Source organism: Pocillopora verrucosa, chromosome 14 (genome assembly GCF_036669915.1).
Source record: "Pocillopora verrucosa isolate sample1 chromosome 14, ASM3666991v2, whole genome shotgun sequence".
NCBI classification, from domain to species: domain Eukaryota; kingdom Metazoa; phylum Cnidaria; class Anthozoa; order Scleractinia; family Pocilloporidae; genus Pocillopora; species Pocillopora verrucosa.
The window spans coordinates 4,716,896-4,742,794 of NC_089325.1; the positions used below are offsets into that span (position 1 = coordinate 4,716,896).

Here is a 25,899-nt window from a genome sequence, read left to right on the forward strand (position 1 = left end):
GCTGCTATTTAAGTTATCCCATGTCACAGTTCATGATTTTATGTAAACACGCCAAGTTTTATCAGAGCAGCGTGTTTGAAATACAGATATAACATAGTGATTATACTGATTTTTATTTCTTGTTAGTCTGATATCAATCTTATTTAAGCAATCGTCCTTAGGACAATAATTTCTTGACGAAGAGATTTATCCTTCGTCGCGAGAGCAGTTGATGCTGCACACTTCAAGTAGCCTGATATCATCCTCGATTGAGCAAACAAAGGAAAACATTCCATCTTAAAAGGCTTGGTGTACAACATAATTGCCAAGTGTTTTCTGGATAAATAAATCAACAAACGTTTGAGGTTCTATTATCTCAATTTCTTTTGGAATGTTTACATAATGGAATACCGCTAACACGTTGTTATGAGATGTCGATTAGTTAAAGCTTATTGTAAATAAAATCTGTAGAAACATTTTCACACAAATATTAAAACAATGTCAAAGTCAATTTCCAGCCTTAAATGACTTCACGTAGGTAAATAATGAATTGTTACGGGGCCAGTCATATTTATCGTCGGTGGGGGGGGGGGGGGGGCAGGGGGTGGACAATTTTGGCGGGATCACATAGTTTTCAGACAGAGGGGGTCAGTCGTCTCCGACAGAGTATAAAGGGGGAGGGGACGGTAGAAAGTTGATTGCTGATTACCCACCAATGAAGGGGAGGGGAGGGGAGGGGAGGGAGGGTCATAAGAATATTACAGAGCCTCTTAAAGGGATCAGGTAAATTTTATCCTGAAACAACCAAAAATCCTCTGATACCCCTACCCCACAGGCGATAACTAAGGACCATTCCTTTAACAGACACTCGTCCATGATAAAAAGGTTGAGATCTAGGCGTCTCTTTGAGTGGAACCTTCTCCAAAATCGAACTCCGTGGTGTAACTGTCAAAAAAAAAGGCCAAAAGTCTTAAGCGATCTCGTTGAGGCCGATCTAAGCGCACGAAAGGCGCATGAGATCATCTTAGCCGAGCCTTGTCGTGTTTGATATGTGCTTTATCACGTGACTTAAACTGTATCATATTTGCTGATTTTCCTTTGATTTTATTTTCCTCCAGGAAGGACAAGGTTTTTTTTTTGCTTTTTTCGAACATTTAAATGCCTTTGACCACACCCTTGCATATTTTCCGGCTGTTTTAACAGCAGATGGAACCGAGTCCTTTCTCTCAGGTGTCGAGTAGCAGTCTTGAACTCATGGATTTTTTCCGTTTCTTTCACTTTTATCTAGAAAGTAAAAAAGAAAAAAACATGAATATCGATAATCACAGACTGAAGAGAATGCATTCCGTACTATAAACAATCGATCAAAGTTTTCTCATTCCCAACTCCCACTTCCTCTCCCTATTTCCAATTCATTATTCGCCATTCCTTAATTTTCACTTCCCATTCCTCAGTTTCCACTTCCCATTTCTCACTCCTTGTTTTAACATGATTTTTGTACGCACCGCTGACCGGTTTGTCCACGGACACTTTCCCACTCCTTTACTCCTATACATGTATAAATGATGGAGAAAGCGCTCAACTAAGCACGTTTAGTTTCTGGTCCAAGAGAAACCGAGTGAACACCGGGCATTAGTCACTTGTCTTCAAAGTTCTCTGAGTACACATGCCAACATGACATGTTTCTACTTGATGGACTCACCATGAAAGAGAACTTCCAAATTGGTGAAAGCGCGCAGAGAGGTTTAGCTCATCCTGACCTCCTATGCTGCATCAATATGAGTATTTCAGGACTAGAAAATTCATCTCGTTATATCCGAGCCGAAAGAGTAAAAAAATAACTTTAAAGGTGTTCTTTCCGCTTCAGTTTAGCAAGCATGTAGGGTAATGGTTAGATATACGAACTGAATGATAGTCAGATATTTTGATCAACATATAAGAGGCGTTCTTTCGCAAAATAAAGATGAGCATAATGCTGAAAACGCTAGCGCTGTTTATGACAAGAAACCTAATTTTTGTACATTGCTTTGGACAACAAGATTTATTTAAGGTCCCTGTTGACCCTTTGATCCCTTTGAGTGACTAACATCTAATTTCTCCCTACAATATCAACCCTGAATCAAACATCAAAGTCACAAGAATAACGAAATGATCCCCAATTTAGAAGCTTAAACAAATTCTCCTTGTCAGCACTTTAAGAAAATTATCAAGAACAGTTTGGAGAATATGCATACTGATGTTAGGGTGTAAAGGGCCAAAGCATAAATTTTTTTCTCTATTTTTAATTTCCTTTATTTTTCCGACGCCACGCTCAAAAGGATTCCGATCTGTGACACCTCACTGTTATGATATCGCTCATCCCAGTTCTCAGTATAGAAAATATAACGATCAATTGAAAAAAGAAAATTTTTTCCTTCGATGGTGAGGATGCCAGAAAGATAAAATGAGTCAAACTTGGAGGAAGTTTTAACCTAATAAGATCAGCAAATCTGCCTTTGTTTTTGCTCTGAATCCTACATATTTTGAAATTACTTTTTTTTTTAATTGATCCTGCGGATCACCAGCTGTACAGTAAGGAAAACACGGATCAATGTCAGTATCCGATATGTTTCATATCCATTTTCAAACAAGTCCTTCCAAATTTGTTTTACTGTCATACTTAACTCTGTCTTCGTTGGCAATCGCGGAAAAATTTACCACTTTTTAGATGATATCTAGTATTATCTACCTCTCAGGCAACAGGCCTGAAATTTCTCTGAGGTAAAGAGCATTAATTTTCTAGCGTTATACATTAAAATGACAGTCATGACCTTTGATGAGCTCATAGAGTCACTCATTTGCAGTTGTTACTGCATTACAACCTTTAAAAAAAAGTTATTACGCTATGTAGGCACAGCAATGAATAGCCGTATACAATATAGCAAAACAAAGTAACAATACGCTTTACATTGTAAGCGTAAAAGTCCAGCTGTAAACATCGACATGGAACAACCTTTTGACATGCACGTCAGCACTTCCCAGTAACCGTGACCTTTCTGAAATCGATCGTCTTGACCAATTCTCCCCTAGAAATAGGTATTACGATAGATAAATATAGCTCCGGGTTGCAGAACCGAGCTCGCCTTTAAAAAGCCTCCGATGTTATCTGCGAAAAACAAGGATCTCAATGGGATGATGGCTTCTACGGTTAACGGTTAAAATTTGGACCATTTTACGGCTAACGGTTAACTTCCTCTGTGATACAAAGAAAAGGTTTTTACTGTTAACTTTTTTGCGGCTAACGGTCAACTTTCTTCGATGTCTATGATTATAAAAAAGCCGAAAAGATTTCCCGGTTACTTGTTTTGGCCGTTTTACTGCTAACGGTTCACCCTTTAAACCCTAGAAGTGACCGAAATCTAATTTCTCCTCTCTATAATACTGCTGAATCATTCATCAAGATCATGAGAATAACAGAAACGATTACCAACCCAAGAAAATCTTGATTGCTGAACAAATTCTCTTCGTCAGTACCGATGAATTTGTATAAAGAGTGAAGAGATATGGATTCTGATGTTAGGGTGTTAAGGGTAAAGACCATTGAGACCCTAAAAACTGAGGGCCCATAAACTGACAGATTCATTTGTTAAATAAAATAAATCTTTCTTAAAGTGCCGCCAACCTCAAAATTTTTTTAAGACAAAATAAATCTCCTTGTCTTACTGTTAACAAAGTCGAAAAACTTAATGTCGCATCTATTTTAGTTTAATGAATTATCAAAGATCCTAAAATTAACCCCCTTCATGTTCACGACCGAGAAATAGGGGAAATGGGGCGGGTTGGATCATGACACCATCCCGGCCGAGAACCGATTCTCCATATACATTTTGACAAGTTATACATACATTGTAGTCGCTTTAGGTAAAGTGTTGTGGAAATAGTAAAATGGTAGTAGCCCCTAAGTATAATCTTGAGTCCTATGGAAAGCCCACCTTTTCATTTATTGCTCGCTCACCATGGAACAAATTAGCACACCAACTAAGAACTACAGCATGCCTAAGTTCTTTTTTTACAGTAAAGAACTTTTTATTCAGTCCTTCCTTTTAGATTTTTCTCTCCTCGGACTTGTTTGTTAACAAATCGTAGCTTATGATGCAATTTTTATATATTTCTTAGCAACTGTGTTAAACACAATTGGTAAATCAGTAGAAATGGCACTATAGAAATAACGATTATCATTATTATTATTTTTATAAAAAGAACTAAATGCCATTCGTGAGACAGCTGTTTACTAGAAAAGTAAAAAAACTTATTTTAGCCTAGCAACAGCTGGGTCTGAAAGTGTTTTCCAACTTTGTTTTGTTACAAACAGCTAAGAAAGAGCATATACATGAGATCCAAATTCTTAACTTCAACACGCCACAAACACATTAAGGATAGCCAAACAGAAAGCAAAAAGTGAAGAACTGTGAGTAACTTACTCTTTATTCCAGATGGTTTGACGAATAACTTAGACAAACGTCCGCTTTGGATTTTCTTTATTGTCTAAAACGTTTACATTTAGCTGTATCTCGAATGTTTTTTTCTTTTTATACCTGCGCTTTTGTAGCAGGAAACGTTCTTGCTAAACCGTGAAACATTTGTGTATCAGCTTTAGTCTGATGGTCTCTGCCAGTCAACTCTAACTTTATTTCAGCTTATTGTTTAATTCCAGCAGTTTTTGTTGAACTATCGTGTCTTGGATAGCGTGTGACCATACCTCGATTGCTAGCCCATGCCACTGTGTTATGATCTTCACTAGTGAAGACACTTACAATGTCACAAGGCTTGCACATAATTCTACTCGTTTTTTCAAAATTTTTTCATTTCAATTTCGTTTACATTTTTTTACACCTGAACCCCAGAATCAATAAAAAAGGAAATAAATGATACATTTATTTCTCAATGAAGAAACACCTTCCCAAAAATATTTTAAAAATTATTTCATCTTGAAATTATTTTTTAATTGTGCGATTATCAAAGGGCACCCTGGAAAAAAAATTGGGCTTTTTGTCTAGTAATAAAGCACGCTGAATTGTGTATATCCTGCTTTTTTACTGGTCCGACGACAAAAATGGCAGAAATTGGCAATGTTTTGTCAAGTCAACAATTTCTGCATCGATTTAGGAACAGAAATCCTCTCTTTCAAAGATTTAGACAGTCATTTAGTGTGTTTACTTCTAAGAGAATCCTTAAACTTGTCAGAGTTTCTGCGAGTCTCTTTCGTTTAGTCGGGGTTAAGTACAGGCCAAAATCAGATGATCCTGGCAGTATGTCGCTGTAACCGCCAAATATTGATTTCACAACCGTCCCAGCTTATCGTCACAAAGTCTCAACACCTTGAAGCGATTATGGGAATGTGCCAATGTTCTACTGTGTCACAATCGGCGCCTTAAAAGAACATCTCGATTTAATCAGATAAATCGCAATACTATTTGAAACTTTGAATGCTAGACCGACTCATCAGCTGTGAATATTTTCACGTGTAACACAGGAAAATTTGATGCACATGACGGGAAGCAGTACTTCAACTAATTGTCAACTCATCGCTCACTGTTTTTCATGAACTTACATTTTATCCAAAAAATACACTGCTAATTCGTATTTCTAGGTACTTAAAAACAAAGTTGAGTCACTGGAGACACCAGAAAGTAAATTGGACCGAGTTGTTAGAAAGTTGGAGTGAATAGATTAAGGGAGGCTCTACTGTATCAATTAAAACTCTTTGGTAACATTGTCAGTCGTAGATGACCGAACCAGACATTTTTACCTTAAAAACCGATATCAACTGTTTACCACTCAGGCAGCAGTCATTTATCATACCTCTTCTCTTTACCTAACGTTTGGTAAATCATAATTTAGTTCTAGACAACAAAGGCGGAAAAGTTTAGCGTCGATACCGTCGCGACCTAAAAACAAAGTGACAACTATCCTGGCACGTACCGTTAAACCTTTGACTCCACGGTGTTTTCAAATTTCAAAATCTTGTTACTTTATTACGAGTGCTTTTCAGTGCTTTTCGGTAGACAAGTAGAGAGAATATGAGAATTCGTCAACTGATGAAGGAAATAATGCTAGTAGCTTCTCACAACTGAAATAGCTCAAGGTCTTGGCTGAGACACTGAAATTCAACCCAAATGCACTTAACTCCTGCCCACGTTAGTTTTTTGTGGTTTGCTCTTGAGTTATTTGAAACATTTGTAGTTTCCTTAATTAACAATCGTAACTAGGGTAGATATGATTATCAATTTGAACCGACAAGATGACTGATTTTTTTCTGGAAAAAGATGGCTTGTGGTCTTGCGCTAAAAACAAGGTTTGTTTCATGCCAAAGGAAATGCGTAATCACGCAGATCTTTTGTTTTTTCTGGATTTCCGCTCCTACATATTTTTACCTTGCCCCAAGCCAGAAAGAATGTTTTTAATTTCGCCCACAATGTTATTAGTTATCAACCATAGTGGACCTGAACAGAATTTCCCACGTATCTGTGCGATACAACCGATATTTACTAACCAGTTCAACAGTAAACAAGTTTTTCAAAGCCATCCGATGAGCTTACCCCTTCCACCAAATTCCGAAGCATTTTTTTCCTTTAAAGTTTTCTGAAAATATTGATTCAGACCTGGTAATCTTTATTTGTTGTTTTAATTAATGGCTTGCCTCTGCCAAGTTAGAAAATATTCTGAACGCGGTTTTATGTTTTGTCTAACTAATGGCAAGTTGTCACTTAGGATGTGGTCTTGCCTCGAAAAAAAACTTGTGTTGTAAATATGGGGTCAAAATGAGAGAAAGTTTGTATCAGTTTTCAGGAGTGACTTTCTAGTTAATTAGATAGCGTGGGAAAGCTTGCTACACCTAAAAAAATGTGTTAATATAATTCTACTAGCGAGCTGCTAGAAAAGGTTATTAAACTTTCGACTTTGTTCAGTGCAAGGGCGTGTTGCAAAAACAGGTATTTTTGTTTTGGTTTGAAAAGTTTATCAGTTTTTCACCAAGATATGATTATATAGAGGGAGTTAAAATAATAGTTCTTTACTGATTCAATGCAGTTATGAATTTTTTTTTGATCGAAACTGGACACGTTTCTCGTTCGCAAAGAACACTACTACTTCCCTCGTAGGTTATTTTACATCGATGAATATAACTGTTTCATGAAAGTTTCTTCGTTCACCTCAAGTTATTTAAAAAGTTTAAATAAATTCTTCTCAACAAATTTTTTTCATGCCTTAGAATTCAAGAGTTGATAAAGACAACGCAATTTTCGCTGAGAGATTTTTTCGGCATTTTCGCCATCTGCGAGTAGAAATCAATGTTACTTTAACTTTATTTTCTTTCAATTTCGCATCTTAATTGAGTTTTTAAGTTATACCTTCCGTGATTCTCTGTAAATTATTGTATGCGCTTGTAGTTAAGCAGTGAAAGAGATTTTATCTCGAAAAAGACCCGCACATTCTGAATATTATTCCTTCAGGCGAGCTGTTACGGAAAGCTCATTTACCTATCGAATGACGATAGGTACAATTTTAGTGACTTTTGTTTTTCTTTCGGTTACTTTCTGAAAAAACTTAATTTTTTCAAAAGATTCTTAAATTGAATTTTTACCCCTAATTACAAATCTCTGTAGTGGCTAAGGCAAATATACTTTTTTGCTTCAAGGGGGCGCGAAAACCCTGTTAAATACAAATTTTTGGAAAGTAAGGTTGAAGGAAAACTTTTCAGACAGCGAGATGCCTGCCTAGTCGTTGTTCACAATAGTGATTACATCGTGTGAAATTTTCTTCACGAAGATTTGGAAAATGAGCAAGTTATGTTAAGTTTGCTTTCATCCAGGCTTAAGCTAGCACCCAAAAGTTATAGAAATTTCACGAACATAACGAATAAACATGAGATCGTGTAAGTGATTAAAAACGTGCGTTAAAACCGTGGTGTGTGATGTCGCATTTTTACGCGTGATACCGCGTGAAGATTGCGCAATTCGATTAAGGGAGAAACACCTTGTGAAAATAACTCTCGAGAAGATCAGTTTTCACTCGCAATTTTCGGAAACACCATTTGTTAATATCTTTTCCAAGTCAGATATTTCATGACACTGATGAAAGTGTTAGAAGAGCCACTTAAAGTGAGAGATACGTGTCTGTGATTAGACTATTGACCGAGATCAGTGAATAACGACACGGCAGTTTTCGTGAGAAAAATATTTTCTGAATGATGTACATGTGGCGAGGTAAAAAATTGAATTAGGTATACAGAGCTAAAACTTTTACCGAGGAAAGAAATGAAATTCGAACCCTGAAGAAGAATTTTTGTTAAATTATAACGAAGGCTCCCGATTCCCTCTGAGTTTTCTTTCAATATTTTAATGTCGAATGTCAGGTTTCGACCGATAAGATTTTTGACACTGATGACAGGGAAAGCCAGTTTTGATTCTTGAAAAGAATGGTTAAAGAAGTTATTAATGTTTGGGTAATGGGACATTTTGCATCGATAGAGTTACTTCTACTGAAGCAGCCACTAAAGTCATTCCTTGCTTTAATTCGAAGATTTTTCCCGTTCGGTTTACTTGAAGAAAGGTACAATGGTGGGGCCATTCTTACTTGAGTTTGAGACATCAGATTAAGGGAAAAGTTTCAAAAAGAAAACAGGAAACAAACGTGATATTAGGTTTCTCAATTTTCATCTCCTCTCGAGATGAAAACTTTAAAAAAGCGAAGATAAAAGATCAATTGATAGAGATCGCTTTTACGCCGGAGCGATTGAAGATCTTCCAAAATGCTTGTCAACGGAAGTTGGAACTCGGCAGCCGAACTGTTTATGCAAAGTGCACCTAACAAACCAAAACACAACGTATCAGAGTGAAAAATCTAGGCTTGGCAGGGTTTTTGAAAATGTGTTTCCTACATGAAATATGTATGATATGATCGTTATCAAGACACAATGAGATTGCCTCTGTGTTGACAGTGGCGAACGTTTCCCGTTGATTAATGAAAATCTCATTCGATTCAAATCACCGCTTTTTGTCTAGTTATTCTTTGCACTAATGTTTATGTATTCAACTGATTCTTTCCTATTAGAAACTAATGCGACAATGGTAAGGGGGAAAAATAAAATAAATAAATTGGGCCGAGACTGTGTTTTCATAGTTTTAATTCAAATCCCTGTACTTTACTGCCGCACCCTAGTCTCTGATATAAACAAATTAAAGATCATGCAAAAAAGTGCTGATACCGTCTCGATTATTGAAATAGCTCAAGAGTGGTCGGTTATTAAAAAGAAGAAAAACTTCCTTAAATAGAGTTTTCAATCGCTTTACCGATTCAATCCAGTCGATCCCAGAAGACTAGCTGTTCATATAAAATTTTCCAAATCCCTGATTCCTGTGGACTGTCCAAGATAGAGAAGGTGGGATTTTTTTTCAATTTTTTTTTCTCTCTTTCATTATCCTCGTTGTATTTTCCTTGATAAAATGAATGTCTGTCACTACAGCTGTCCCTTTAAAGATTTTGGACAATATAGACAGATCTTTCGATTCCTCATCTCCCTGCATTTTTAGTACTGAATATATATCTCAAATACATCACAAGTTTTCTCCACAAAACTTAAACTTAAGTTTCATAATAGACATCTTATCGATAAAGAAGGCATGAATTTAGTGAAAAATATTACCTCAATATAGGACTTTAAAATTGGAATATCTACATAACTGATTAAATGTTTTGCGAAGACATCTCGCGATATATTTTTTTGGAGATAGGTTTTTCAAAGCGCGATCACGATAAATTATTGACAAATTTATAGTTAGTTCGTACCTATGTTGTTTTATTTAAATCTCTGTCGATAGCTTAAGTCTTGCCATCGTCATATCGCAGCGAGACATTGGTAGGTAGAAAGAAACTTCATTTCAAAACCCAAACATGTTTCACAGGGCTAGTTTCATAACTTTTTTTTTTCCATCGAGACTGCTTTGTCATATGTTGGCTTTTTTCGATTCTCTTCCAAAGTTCCCAAACATATCGTGATTTTATGGTGTAGACCCTTGAAAAAACAGCATGTAAAAGCCGAAGAGTTTTATCTCATAATTAAACCTCACTTGTTAACTTTATTCGTGTTTTATATGCATTGATCTGATTGCCAGAGAAACCCAGAGGATTATATTTTTGGGTTTTACGTATCTGATCCTCTTATGGTCTCTGAGAGGAAAGCTTAGGATCTCGCTGGCTTCCTGAGCGAGAATTTTTGTCACCTTATGTACTTATTTTCTTGGTTTGTTATTGTTATTTTCAAACAACTGTATATCTCGATACTGCTTTCCCTCCTAACCGTACCTTCTCTTTTCAAAACTATTGACAGGCATTGATTCACTGGACTCAGAAGAGAGGCTTTTTATCGTTTCATTTGGCAAACTCCAAAAAAACGCACCCCTTCCGATTTCGTCGGAATTTACTTCACACTTAAAAATCGCTCGCACTAGACGCGGTGTCGATCTTAAAGTACTCAAGCAGGTTATCCATAAAGATTTTAATCCATATTTTGAATAGAAAACCCTGTTTAAATTTTGAGGTAATTTTTCAACACTATTAATTTCTCGTTAATTGTGTTCGACGGAACGTTTTTCTCCTTCTTTATTCATAGATACAATATTTAGCAAACGACGAAATCTACGGAGATATGGGCCATCTTGTTTTCTCCGGTATTCAGGATATGTATTTTCTTAAGTAAGAAACAGTTATCCCAGAAGTGTTACAACGAAAAATCCAGCATTAACGAGGTTATTACGTTTCATGCGACAAAATGGCAGATTTGTGTTTTTTTGAAGAGGAATAATTCTTCAATTTAACACTATTATAGATTCTTTGAGTGACTGCAAAACAAGATTCTAATTTGATTCACATACCTTTCGATGAATAAACTAAAATATCTTTATATCTCCATTAGTTGACACTATTTCACAAAGGGAAATCGTTTTAATAACATCTTCTTGAGAAGGTGGATTGATATTCAAAAAAATTTTATATTAAAGAGACTCTGTCTTCGAGGTGAGCTTCAGTTTTACCGGCAGGTTTTGTTGGTATAAACATTTACCCCTAAAATATTTCCAATACAGCCAGCATGCGTAATACTCTTACTGAACAAAGGTCGTGTACAGGTTAAATTTTAATGCTTAATCCTATGAAATCTGACACTAAATACAGTTAACGTGCAAGTCCAGTAAAAGCCACTGTCATTCTGAGCACGCAAGTTTATTTCTGACACGCAAACTGGTCGGTGCTGCCAACGAACCCATGCAGCGAAGAAATCTTTTTAATTAATTACGAAAAGCCGTTTGCGACGTAAACTGTGTTCTTTCATGTCTTAAAAGACTCTTTAATTTTCCATTTTCTCAGAGTGATGCCTCCGTTTTATTTTTATCACAAAGAAAACAGGGTCACTTTGATCTTTCAATTCATACGCAACTGACCGATGTAGTACATCTGCTTCCACGAAGTTTGTCACGTGGGCGGATCGCTCGCGCAGCTCCACAACGCGCGCGGGAGATTGGTCGAGCAGCCATGCATGTGAAACCAGTCCCATTATGTTATGTGGTTAATATGTTTTATAAATATAGGCAGAATATTTCAATTCCCCTCAGTTAATCGAATCTCGCCATATTTTAGACTGAACCACTCTGAACGCGAATATCACAAGGGCAAAACAAGAAGTCTCGACTATCTTTCCCATCGTCTACAACACGGTAAGCATTTGGATAAAGTTTTTGCTGTTTTTTCAATTTTTCTCGGACTTAAGATCGTCCAATTTATTTCTCTTTACTTAGGCAAGTTTTGAATGCGTTCCTTGTTTATGAGATCACTTTTTCGTTTAGGTGACCTTTCAGGTCTTTTTCCGCAAATCAAAACTGTTCTCTGACACCTATCACCTTATTAAACTCGTAAGCGCAAACACTTGAATTTTGTATACCCAGGAGTCGGAGACATCAGCTTCAAAGATAAACTAAATCATTCACGAAACCTTCTAATCTTTCCTGAGGTGAGATTCTAGATTTCTGTTATGAAACTTAAGCTTAAATATCTACCTTTCAAATCTTAGATAAACCCAAAGGCCGCTCTTAGGATGTAGTTTGTTGTTTTAGTGTAATGACACCAAATTGCGCGGAATTTTTGCCGACTGTCCATGTGAAACATGGTTGAGAATTCTGGAAAGGAAAGAAAGAAATGTTTACGATATGAGAGAATGTACGTGGTGGGCAGAATTAGGAAATATATATTTAAGAGGCCTTTTCCTCTAACGGATAGGCGATGTTGCAGCTAAGAGCTGATACGAATTTCGTAACATTTATTTCGTCAACAAATGAGTATGGAGTAGACTGTAGTTTGAAGGAAGAAGGAGTAACTGTATTAGGGAGGATTATTTCCATCCTGCAAACAGAGATAACCTTAACATATTTTTAAATTCAATAATTTATGAAAGCTAAGAGTTATCGTATGTAGATGATTACGTCCTCTCAGTCAATTCTAAATTTCAATGGTCATCTCGTCGAATGCTAGCAAGATGCTTGATGAAGCGAGATATTGCGATGGTACAAGCTTGCTCGTTGTTCTCTTTCAAATGTGATCCCAGGTTATGTAGAAAAAGGGATGAAATCTGCTAGGCGTGTGGTTTTCAATTCATCATCTGCGTAATTCAAGGCCTGAAATCATTGTAAACGAACTAAAGGAAACTTTGTTTTAAAAAGACGCATCAGTAAGGCCTACGCATTGTAAATGGTTTAATTGTCGCGCGTAAAATTGCCATTTATCATAATTTTTTGCAATTGAAGAGAACTAGCGTAACATATCCCGTTTTAGGTTTTCGTGTAGGACATTTAGAACTTTCCAGAAGACACTAAACCCCGCCTTTTGCGGGATGTATAGCAACCAATTCACAAAATAACCCATTGGCGTCAAAAGTCTTGGTAGACGAGGCAGAAATTCAAACAATTTCTAATATACAACATATCAATGTCAAAATTAAGAGATCCCGTTACAAGCGCAGCTTTTGTTGAAAACGAAGTAAGGCGGCAGCGAAATTGAAGCGCAGATCAGTTTTTTAAATGCGTTCAGTTTTGGTTGTACGGTACTGCAGATGTTTGAAACATGGCCGCCTTGGCTTTTTTGCTCAGTCTAAATACGGTGTTTACAAATTCCGCACACGCTCATTAATTTGTTATTATTCAGTTTTTTATTGAGGAACTTTTTTTTTCGCTCTAAGTCACCATAGGTGGGCGAATTTGTATACGGAAACAAGATTTGTGGCTCCGAACAAGCCAGATGGGATCAAAGAATTTAGTCAGAAACTGACAATGTATTTATAATTAGCCTTACCATCAGTTACCCTCAAAAGAAATGAATGAAGGCGGTCTTTTCTGTTGTCATACTTCAGTTTCCTAGCTGTCCTGTAAAGAGATAAATCACTACATGACTTAAGAAATTATTGAAGTGACAAACTTTTACGTCTTTCAATCGATCCTCGTGTTAAAAATGTCTTGTTTGCGGCTTTGTATCTCGATTATTACAGAAAACACACCTTCTTGTGTTTCGTAATTTAATTTTAACAGCGCTTTTCAATCAAAATTTTTGCTGCAGTTATTTCGGTTTTATAGAGTTGATCCCATGATGTTAATTTTTCCCTTCTCGAGAGAGAGCAGGAAGGATCGATTTAAAAAGAAAATAACTGGATAAAACGTACGTCACATCCCAAGGATCAATATCCAGGAAAAAAAACCGTCAGTCTGTCAACTCCCTCTAAACCAAAAATTAGTGGGCCTTCTTTTTTGTCATTTGACGCTAAATTTTGGGTTTCCTCTCCTTGCGTGTCTCACTTACCTACCCTCGAGTACTGTCAACGTGAACAATTTTCAATTTCCGTTCGTAATCGGGTCACACCGGGACATGTAACGCTCACTGTAAAGATTAATGTGTGAAATTTATTGCTTGTTTCACTGTGGCTTTCGAATCCCCACACTCATGCACGAGTTAAGAGCTATTAAATACCGTGTGTACAACGCCGGTTCATTCTTGCCCTGCTTAACGAATGGATTCAATCAAAATAGCGTATCCAGCGCAATACACAATTTCGGCGCCAACACTTCGCGCGGATATGAACACCACAAATCCGTCACACTTGATTAAACCTTCGTCATCTTGTGCGGTATTCGCTCTAAATGCAGTGACTCGCTCGGTCGAACTTAACACATTGCAGTTAGAAAATAGGTTGATTTAGCACAAATCTCAGCTACATCTTGCGTGCTTAGAAGTCGGCAAAGCAAAGCATGTGTATGTTAGACAAAGCAGTGAATTAGACCGGTTCGCTTGGCGCCCCATTGGCGCCGAAGCTCAGAAGTCATATAAATAGCATGTAACACTAGCTCTGGCTTTCAAAGTGTACTTTCTCTAGGAGAAAAAGTCACCGCTCGCTGGAGCTCGCTGAACAAATAAATCTCCGACGAGGTGAGTAGCTTTTGTTTTACTTGAGCAAAATCTAATCGGATTACCTTGCGCCTCGGTGGTTTGTGGTGAGGTTTTTTGCGTGTTCATCTGAGCAATTTCTATACTGCAAGGCAGCAAAGGTCTCTGACTATCCAACGAACCGCAGCATTAAGCAGTAACGAGTTCCTGCCAGATTTCTGTACACACTAATTTGAACGAACAAGCTCCCTGTAGCGCTGAAAGATAGATTTTGACTTCGTTTTATCACGCTGATCAATGAAAATTGCTGTATCTGCGCTATCACAACGGGAGGTTGATGAGTTTATCTCGATAAGGATGCAGCTTCGCTCAACGAAACAACAAACTGATTTCTGTAAATACCTACACATCACTCTCGGAGAATATTAATAAAACCCACCCGCCTTATCGTTAAGTGCTGTCGATAATCCAATATCTAAGTTCCGTTTCTTGAATTGGTCGACTTTTCAAACTCGTATCTAACTGATAGTTTATGTAGTTTGTAAGAGACTGTGATTTTATTACGAGCCAAGGTGATCACAGCTTTGAATCAAACTACGTTCGAATTCTTTCCTTGGTAAATTTTCGGTTTCTGAAAAAACATTTCTCTAGAAACACCTTACAATTTCGAGGTTAAAAAACAGATGTTTCAATACGAAATTTGCCAAAAGCCTATTATCAAACCATTAGAAATGTGTGAGACTTGATGGCTTGCTTCATCACTTATGCATAGATTATTCACACACTGGACAAAAGGGTTGCCATTATAAAATTACGTTCATTTTTATTCAAACAGCTTTTTTACCTCACTTATTCAGGCAGATGCTTCACGCAAATATTGAAAAACCACGCTCAGTTAATTGCGAGAAGCTTTTGAGATTCAGTTGTGACAACCAACCAGTTCACGTTGAAAATATATTGGCCCTATGTTGCTAAACTTAGACGGGAAAATGTTTCGGTTTTCGATTGAGCAATTATCTGTTACCCCGTTTGCTACAAGTTACTTAGGTCGTTATTATTAGCCGTATTATCTTTTGCCATTGATATGCGGATAACTTGTGTCGCTAAGCCATTATACAAGTACACTGACAACACAGAATTGACCAAAACTAAGCGGGGTTCTGACAGCGACTCATTCGTCTTCCTAAAAACTTAAAATGCGTTTGCGAAGATTCAATTAGTCGCGAAATGAGAGTGGATAGCCAAAGTTATCAAAAATTAATGGATCGACAAAACCCGTGAATGAGAGGCATAATAGCTCACAACCTATCAAATCGGCTCCTAAGAAAGGTTTGCTTTCATAACTTTTGCCAATGAAGTGGGAGGGAAATGTTCTCACTTGTGACAATCATATCAGCACACGTTTGTGCAAATATCGAGAAATATTTATCCTTCTCTCCCTTTGAATAAACAATTATTACCATCAAATCACCGAGTTATTGAATTTTAAGCTAAAAGGGTGGGAAATCAGAACAGACGACACGAGATGAATTATTTAGCGCGCTTATTTGGCAATAAATTTTAAGCTGCAAACCAGTGCATTTTCCACCATGTGGTCGGGTTAAAGGTGCGATGCGATTCGCGAAGACAGCAAACAGGAGAAAAATATCGTCAACGAGAGTCGCATCCTTGTTTCAAGCCCGTTTACATCAAACCGAGAGAAACATTATAATCCTGGTAGGTAAAAATTCATATCTTTCAGTATCAAGCGTAGATCCAAAAGCGTGATAATTATGCAATTATCGATTTTAGATAGAGTGATTGATAAGTTGAGCAAGGCTTTAGTTCTCTGACGTGAGACACATCAGCTGAGGCAAGTACTGTATGACCGAGGAACGTGGCTTGCTATATCGAGAGCCCGTTGGCATTTCCGGCACCGGACCACGATCACATCCCTTTAACCTAATTTCGAGAGAGTGAACTCTCTAGATTTGATCTGTGGTAAAGCTAGAGGGGATTTGTTTTTGGTTGCGTTGCGCAGAATAAATAAACTTCTGGTACTGGAACTAAGACACACTCTGCACAAACTGTAACTGTTGAGGAGGTTATCATAGTGTTGAGAAATCAAAGACACCGACAACCGACTCCACGTCGCCACCCTGACCCCTGAAGAATTTTCCCATTAAGCCAAAAATGCTATTTTACACCGCTACTTTAGCTAGTTCGAGAGCAGTTGACGGGCCAGCTTTCAGAGGTAGCCTAGCGGACTCGTGGGCACAAGATAATCTTGCGAAAAAAGCTTCTTAGCTCTCGACCAAACTGCCATACTACGCCCTTGCTACGCATTCGTGAGCGCGTTTATAAATTAAAAACTGTTGTAGTCACAGAACAATAGAGCGAAGTGTTCCGGGTCATTCGGCCCTAAAATTTAACCAAATTGAAAAGATAACAGAATCACTGGTTTTAGAAACATCTATTATTCTAGAGCGGCTTCAGCACGCGTCAATGTCCCTGTTTCTAGAGGGAATGTCTCGTCTTCAACGGTGTTGAACCGAAAACACCTCTTAATTAAAGTTCGTTGAGTATCTGTTCTCCACTGTGCTTTCTTGAGCTCGCTCTAGGTATCCTAGCTTTGTCCCCAGTATGGCGATTAGGAAACATGCAAACTTGTTGTAATTTTTATCGAATTATACACAATAGGTTTTTTTGAATTTTAGCGCAAACAGATCACGCAATAGCGTGTATCCACCGGATGGCAACGAAAAGCGGGTTTTCGATAGTGCGACATCGAGGAACTAGCAACGTATACCGTATCTGTAATTACTACTTCCTTCATTTGTAGTTAGGAATCTTAATTTAAGTGAATTTACCTACTTAGGAAACAAAGGATTATTTGCTCTCACATTTTTTTTTCCAAATGACAAAGGAACATCCTGTTGAACAAACAACTTTGCTTTTCTCAACAAAAGTTCAAGAGTTTTTGCGAGTTCCTTCGATGAGAGAAATGTATCTTATCCTCTTAAGAGAGCCTCGCATTTAAGGCATTTAGGACTGAATTGGCTTGCTTTACATGTCTTGTATAAAGTAATCCTTCTTCGAGAGGCGTTTAGAAACGCGGTGAAGTAGGTCTAATTCAAGTGTCTAGGAGACCGATTGTCAATCACGAAATCTCTTAAAGAGAAATCCGGTTCTCATGTACGCCATTAACCACCTTAAGTCGGTCCGCTTTGTAATTTTCAACCCCTCTGAGGCGAAATGATGAGTTTTAAGGACTAGTAAATTGGTTATCACTGATAAGGCATTTTACATGCCCACAACGAGATCACAAGAACTAAATTTGCATTTAGAAAATGATCGTAAAACAGGCGTTTACCGCACGAAAACACGAAGAAGTTCCTATTTATGATAGAGCAACAGCAACAACATGAATTTCATTGCAAAATTTCGTCTTTTAACGTTAAATTTAACGTTTCTCAGTGATTTGTGTTGTAAGATATATCCGGCCCAATATTATCTTATTAAACGCCTTCTCCGTTTTACAAGTTGCTCCAGCTCCTCTGTCATTGTTATGGAAATTTTGCGCGTCAATGGAGCGCGCGACGCAGATTTATCGCTCGGTTTTTTGTGTTTCTCTTAGTTTTTGTTAGGTTAACCTTTTGTTGGTTTTTTCGTGCAGATAAGGGTTCTGTTTTGGTGTGCGAGATTTGTTGGTTGAGTTAAGAGTTTTGTCGACCAATATCAATATTGAGTAATGGGAGACTAGATTAGTTTCTTTCTAAGCTAAAATCGAATTTCTGCACGCAGACATAGAAACGGAGTTCTTGACATCGATCTATTTTTAATCGCAATATATGGTTTCGGACCGACTCAATATCAGAGAATGGATATTTGGTTTAGATTAACAACATAAAACATGTAGCTTAAAAAGTCATTGCAACCGATTATTTCCTCGATACTGAAACCAAGCTAAAGATAGAAACAGACGAAAATGGAATAGAATGGAAGAATTTCCTGTTTGGTTACTTTTGGTTTACTAAGGCAATCCTATTTCAAGTATTAGAAACTGGCCTAACCAGATCAAACGCCTAAGGAAAACCCACGAAAATGCAAGCTGCTTAGCTGCCTTATGCGGTAAACTGGATTTCAACAGTTTGAGTTGAAATAAACCATGCTTCACTGTTCACTTGTGTGGTATAAATTCTGTTTAGTGTCTGTTCTCGATTGCTGTCGCAATTATCGACTTGCGAACACGTTGATGGATCTTTCTAACACTTAGTTTACCCCACTAACGGAAAGAGAAAACAGTAGCCAGAAATTTTTCTGAAATGTTTTAATCATCGGTCTAATTTTCGCACTCGCCTTACGATGTCGTATTATTTAATCAGAATAATTCTCTTGATGGTTTGTAAATGTGTTTTGAAGCTGTTTCGCCGCAATTTTTAGTGCACTTCTTTGTATGAATTCTTGTGGTCGTGCTTCATTGCAACTAGCTCTTTCATATTGTCAGCATATTTCTAATTTCCCTAGACAGCGTTTCCTGTATTTCATTATAAAGAATATCCTGCCCTTTCCAACAGAAGACAGCTAAAGCCCTCCAACATAGCAACAGAAGAAAAATCAAATCTACCTACCGCATTTGACTGATTTAGTCACAGATGGTTTTTTTTGCCACAAAAATTCCTACATGTACAACGTCTCCAGCTATCCAAAAGCGTTTGATATTCATCTGCGTGCAAGCGATATATCGCACACGTATAAGTTGTCGTGGCGCTATAAAAATATATCACTTTACAACCTTTGTTTTGGCCCAGGAAAGGATCTGTTTTTCCGTGTTTTTACGCAACACGTTTGGTGTCACTATGGACAAGTACAAATTAGCACGTAAGTACGAAAGCGCCGCTATCTCCTTCTCGTCCATAGAGAGTCCGTTGGAACCGTAAACGTTTTGACGTTTTATGAATTTAATCCGAGTTTATCACGATTGAAGCTTTATCAGTTGGCCCTGTTGAGGGCGCTTTTAAAGCCCTTCTGTTCGGTCCCCAGATATAAAATCGATCACGGACATTAAGACTTGTTTTAGCGATCAAATGATACTGTACAAGACCCTTGCACAGTATGAGAGCAAGATACGACAGCCCCCTTCATCTGATAAAACTAAACGCAGTTTCCTGTTTCGAAAACTTTTCAAATTATCACCCTGCTTTTATGGATTTTACACCCGCGAACCGTCGACGTTAAAATGAAACCTTTTGGTTTTCTCTCTTTTTGTGGGCGGCGGCTTTGGGAGGCGAAGAATTTGCTAGGATTAAATTTTCAAAACAGGACGGCGAAATACGTAATAAACAGTTGTGTTTTCAGAAATCAGCAATGCAATCAAGCCCGTTGGCGATTATACAAAAGATTTCATCGCCAACCTGTACAAAGAAAAATAGGAATATTACACTGATAACCCCCGTTACTCTTTAGACTTATCTTTACCAAGCAAAGCGATGCATGTGTGTTTTATGGATTTAGACGCGAGCAATGTGTAAGAATAGATATAACTACACCAGCTATCGTGTCTACATCACGATCTTGGATGAGCGGCCGACCACTCATCTCGTTGTAGTTAAGTGCGAGTGCATAACTAGTGATAAAACTAGACAAGGAACGCTTCACCATGTCTGCGGAGCCTGTTAACCAAGGAACATGCTTCTTGGGGAGTCTGTGTCCAATGTTTTATGGCAAAACTCTGCCTGAGAGCCTTCAAACACCTTTTCCTGGTAAATGTTTTATGTTCTTTAATTTAGATAGTGTCCTAACTGTACAACGGCGCAGGCATTCAGCTAAATTAATCCAGTATGACATAAGAAATCCATCAGTTAGAGTTCCATTTCAGAAAACGGCGGATTTTTTTTGCGTAGCTTCATTTCGGATATATAGAGGACCAAACAGTTTTAATCCTTTAAAATGAAGGAGTGGGAGATTTTTTTTTTGTCGGTAGGTGAAAGCTGTGTTTAATTGAAAAAACCGCAGTAACAGTAGCAGTTGTGCGAATTTACCGAACATCAATTATGTATGAAAAAGTTATTTCTTCCGCGCATCTAAGTAATTCAATTTTTCGATCTTAATTGTGATAAAATGAATTTACTCATTTTAGGAACGCTTAATTCCTCGTGCGATTTATTAAATGCACTAAATTCTAATACCATCTTAAAAGAACCTACTTTTTCTAAGCGCCGGATAGCTTTCGTGCTCTCAGACCAATTTGTTTTTTCAACAACGAAGCCTCTCATTTGTTGAAATAAATACTCTAATTTCTTTCAAAAACTATTATTCTTTTTCATAAAGGGGTTATCTCTATTTCTTGTTATCCTAAAGAGTTTTAGCTTAAAAAATTTATGACTTATAATGGGAAATAATTGAAATGTTGATAACCTAAGAATACTAGGGGGAATATAGAGGCTATTTTGAGCACTTTTAAGGACATCACGTAAAAAAGAATTTCTTATATTTATTGAAGCATAGCGTGCTTTGGGTCGATTTCATGTTAGTCTCACTACGCACGTGGGATGTTACCATAAACCACACCATCGAAACATTCTGTCTATGATTTGATTGTATTTCGTTCTATCTCCAGGTGGGGCGAGGAAATTTTAATGATTCAGCATTTAGAAGAAAAGAATTTTTTTCCCAGGAGGCCCGAGTTTTTCCGTTATTACTAGTTATGGATTGCAATATCACTTCGCGAGAGCGATCCCTGCGGTAAACATTGTACATTTGGAACACTCTCACTGTAGAGTGTAAATTGCATGATCGATTCTTTCTTATCAGACCGGTCAAACTTTGTACTGTCTAGGTAATCGGTCGTGATTACAGCGATTATGTTTATTACTTGTTTACGAATTTCTGCTGCTTCATGATTACGAAAGCATAAATATTTTCATTACTACAGATACAAACTCTGCAGGAATCTGACCGACGATTAAAGAAGTGGTTTTAAAACAGGAATTTTTTTGTCAATATTAAATGTCATGGGCCAAAACTACGCTACGCCGGAGGTCGAGGAACGGTTCATGATCCTCGTCTCGAGTTGTCGAGATCTCGTTTAAACAGGCTGCGAACCAGCGTCAAGTTGTCTGTAGAAAGTGATCGCCACGCACGCAAATCATCAACATTGTTGAACGTTTGAAAACTCAGATAACACTGACCAATTATATTGCCATTCTATTCATTCTTCGCGCGAAAGGTCACCACGTACAGACGATAGCGTGGGGCGACTAGTACCGAGATGCGGTAAAGCCATCACACGGCTGACCGGAGCTAAAAAGTGCTTTAAGAGTTCAATTTATTTCCTATCATCCGTAAAGAGGTTTTCGTCTGCAAACATTTACACAGATAACAAGCCTTGAAATACGCAATAAATCCTTGTGGGGCTTATCTTTGTTATCGGTTTTATCTTGCGGTCACGTTCCACCTGTCCTAACAATGAACTTAACACCGTAGCCAATCAGCGTGCGGCATTGAATAATTAGTTGAAAAGCAAAGCACCCAGGTTGTTTTTCTTTGATCCGTAATGGCGGATATGCCCAACCAGATGAACTCTAGTTGACCAAATAGGTTCGACAAATAGACTCAATGGGACGTTTTCTCGGGACGTCATGGAAAACCACTCAACCATCCCTAATGCGTCTCTCTGAGCCGTTAATTTTAACTCGTCAAATATGAGATTATTTATCGCTTGTAAGAACAGTATATGATGATAATAAATACAGTCAAACACGTTGATTTTACATCGATAACTACCGATCTAAATTTAAATCTGACTTCGAAGAGTAGTGTGCTTTAGTGGTCCACGTCAGAATTTAAATCATACATCGGTGTGTCGAGCATTTTTTTCCTGGCAAAGTTTGCAGAAAGCTCACTATCGCGAAGTCGCGCGTCCATCAACGTAGAACGCGCGTCTGTCACGAGTGTTAGATGCTGAACAGGGCGCACGTGAAACATTGCCGCTAATTTACTGTTTGAAAACTTTACATGGCGTCCAACCGCTTGATTGGCAGCTCACTTTAGCCGAAGAATTGATTGTTTGATTTGTGTACCAATGAAGTTTTGAATGGAAAAGAGAATCTAACAAAATGTCAACGGGCGCGCTATCTGATTGGTTCTTAGCTTGACCTGTCACTCTTAATGTGTATGCAAGCAGGTTTGTTGGCGCCGACCAAGCGGGAGCGAACTTCAACCTGGTTTGCTTACAAAACCTTTCAAATAATGTTTGAATTTAACCAGACACCACATCTCAGCTTGCGCATTGCGGGGTTTAACCCATAAGACTCAACAGTGAGCTATTTACAAAACACCGTCAGGTTCTTGAACGGCTCTCTACGTGTGAAGGACTGGTTTCTCACGAGGTGCGCACAACGGAATTAGACCCTTGGGAGATTTTTCCCTCTTTTCTTAGACTGTCTTGCGCGTCACGTACAAATCAAGTAGCGCACCATTAATGCCTTACAAAGCTAATGCCACGCACTTTATTTTAACGCCTTATCTGCCCACTCATCATTCCCTACAGCTTCGGAGATCTCCTTTTGTGTGTTAGGGGCCCTGGAGAAATTCCATATCTGTTTGAATAGCTTCTACAGATTTCTAGAGTGTGTTCATCAGATAAGTAGCGTAGGCTTCATTTTACTTGTAAAAAACTGTGAATAGAGACTTCCGTTTGGTGATGCACGCTATTTCTTAACGTCTTGCACCGTTCGCCGAATTTCCCATTGAATATAATGCCTTGACAATGAAATTCCTTTTACCTATTATTTCCTGTAGTTATTGTTACGGGACTTATTAAACCATTGAAATATACGCCTCACTGTCAGTTTTGCGTTCTATTTGCCTTAAGCAACACCTCTGTTCTCTTGAAGGTTTCTCGCGAGTTGGCACTTTGAAGATGGAAGCTGTGACTCCTGAACATAGATGGATTCATCCGACAGTTAGTCAGCAACACGAAAGCGCTCATGCAAGCGAGAGAATGCAGCCATCTGCCCCGAACTGCGCAGCAAACAACATGAATTTGGTTGAGACGAACCAACTTCTTCCACCAGACGAGGTCGACGTTTTCTTTCACCACCTCGACAGTTCGGGAAACGCAACAAATTGGCCGTACGCTTCTGGCGGCCGAAGCTATCGCCCGTCAATGTGCCAAATGGCTGCGCACGGTGCAACAGCTTTTCAAGATCCTCAAAGCCAGTCTGGGCCTCAAGGAAGCTGTAGCCGGGTGTTCTTGCCAACGGCACGCGTTCCTCCCGGTCAGGTTTGTCGTCCTCACTTCCACACGCCGATCCAGTGGATCGAGAGCAAGCCAGCTCCTGGTCTGATGTCGCACGGGTGTTCCACCGCAACTCCACCGTCAGTGTGGTGTTCTTCCTTCCAGCAGGGACATCGACCGAGTCCTGTGCCTGTTTCAATGCCACCTTCGGCGGTTTCAGGCTCCATGTCGTTGTCTCACAGCTCCGCGCACTTGTTCCCTTTCCCTCCTACCCCGCCAAAGGAAAGCTCTGGTGAGAGCGGAGTCATTGGGAGTGAAATTTTCAGCTACGGTAGTGAAGAGAAGACGCGTTTGAAAGCCGGAATGCCGCTTGTATCCCCGAGACCTGACACAACACCTTTCGCAGGTTATCCTTCACAAGCTCTCCCACATTACGTTGGCTCAGAGCTAAATATGTCTTCTTTCGGTCCACTGCCTGGTTTGCCCGGGCTAATGGCGAATAGAAACTTTCCTAGAACGAGAACCAAGAGCCGATCGAATTCAGGTTAGTAAGGATTTAGACCCGAGCAAACAAAAATTAATCGCCAAAATCGAATTATCTCCAAAATGCCACTTTCCCGGCGAGATTAGCGTTACTTCCTTCCACAAAACTGCGGGAGTTGAAGTTTTTCCTCTCCGCAAAATTTCGCTCTAGCCTCTACCTCTTTTAATTATGCCCTTAAATAAATCTAATTACAATGCGGTAATTTTCACAGTTGAAACTTTCTACTTGCGGCATTCCAGCTTTCAGAGACTCTTTAATAACCATATGATGTATGTACATTTGTCGTTTTCGTATTTATGCTCTGTAGTTCAGATTATGTATGGTAACCACTTCGCAAATTTTTGGTGGACAGTTTCAACAGATTACGGGCCAAACGTCTAAACTCTCGCTACATCTTCCGTTTTCGACTTTCGTGATCGCGTGTAGAATTCCTGATTTTTCACAAAGCGAACGGAGCTTTTGTTGTACGGAACGGCTGTTTGTAAGACAGTTAACAAGTTTTAGCCGATCAAAGAGGACGAGAAGTATTACACTATATGTTGTCTTTAAGGATGACCTTTGGGGAAAGCTGTTTACTCTGAGCAACACGATTCTATCTGATATGGCCAAACGCGCACAAATGTAAAACCTGGTGCAATATTTGTTTTAGTTATCGGTTCATTTTTTAATTTCTCGCGAGTGGTTACCATAGAGGAGGGTAGAAAAACTTCGAAACGCGGAAATTCGTCAAGCTCGACAACTGATCTTGGCTTCTTCGTCTTTCTAAATCAGCCGATGGGCGCGAATGTGTCAACTGTGGGGCTACTTCAACTCCTTTATGGCGGAGAGATGGTGGCGGTCATTACTTGTGCAACGCCTGTGGTTTGTACCATAAAATGAACGGAGCCAGCCGGCCGCTTATTAAACCTAAACGAAGATTGGTGAGTAGCGCGATGTGTTTTCCAGCAAAAAGAAGAGAAAATGGAGACATGAGTTTTTTTTTTTTTTTAATGACAATTTGCGCGCGTCCTAGTCAAAACCTCTTCATTTTGTTGGTAGTAAAATAAGCTAATTTTCAAATTGTCGCATCTCAGATTTGGTGGTCGACATTTTCATGATAGATTTTCAACCGTTGACAGAAGAGAGTGTGAAAATTCTCAAAGCGCTTTCGAAATTAATTGCTAACCAAAAGACGAGGGAAATTTGACGCGTGCAAGCCTATGTGAAATTTTCTGAGGGTTAGAAAATTTTTAATTTTACTTATCTTAGAGTTCTTCATCATGGAAGATTTGATTAAAATTTTAAGGCGATGCGTAATTTGCCAATTAGAGCTTTCGTGTCCTTTTTCACTTATTAAAATCGAGCTCTTTTACGACCAGACTCTGTGTAAAGTACATCAAACGCGTAACTGCAACTTGTCAACGCCTTTAATGGAACCCTTGACAAGATGCCTCAAGACATGGCTTACAGCCTTGGAGTTTTTTTTACCACGCTTCAGCAAATGGGTTTCCTCACAGCTTCCATTTCATACTTTCATGGATTGTGAATTTTTCTATTCTAACTATAAATTGCGTTTTTTTTGTTTCGAACAGTCGGCAGCCCGCAGAGCTGGAACATCGTGTGCTAATTGCCATACTACTCAAACGACGTTGTGGCGACGAAACCAAAATGGGGATCCTGTCTGTAACGCTTGTGGACTTTACTGGAAATTACACGCGGT

At 38.6% G+C, this 25,899-nt stretch overlaps 1 protein-coding gene and 1 long non-coding RNA gene across 10 annotated transcripts; one reads left to right on the plus strand and one right to left on the minus strand.

Annotated features, from left to right (window-relative positions):
- Positions 1-3: 3 nt before the first annotated feature.
- Positions 4-19,178, minus strand: LOC131771126 (uncharacterized). Its single transcript, XR_009339164.2, has 3 exons — positions 19,047-19,178; positions 13,354-13,424; positions 4-1,263 (listed from the first exon to the last, which is right to left on the minus strand). It is a non-coding gene; the product is annotated as an uncharacterized lncRNA (long non-coding RNA).
- On the plus strand, positions 9,272-25,899 carry LOC131771125 (GATA-binding factor 2; the record flags this gene model as incomplete). Of its 9 annotated transcripts, XM_066161093.1 has the most annotated exon segments (6): positions 9,292-9,397; positions 11,650-11,726; positions 11,955-12,019; positions 23,313-24,200; positions 24,972-25,120; positions 25,772-25,899. In XM_066161093.1, coding segments are annotated over 3 exon segments (1,139 nt in total), but the record flags the coding sequence as incomplete, so codon positions are not given.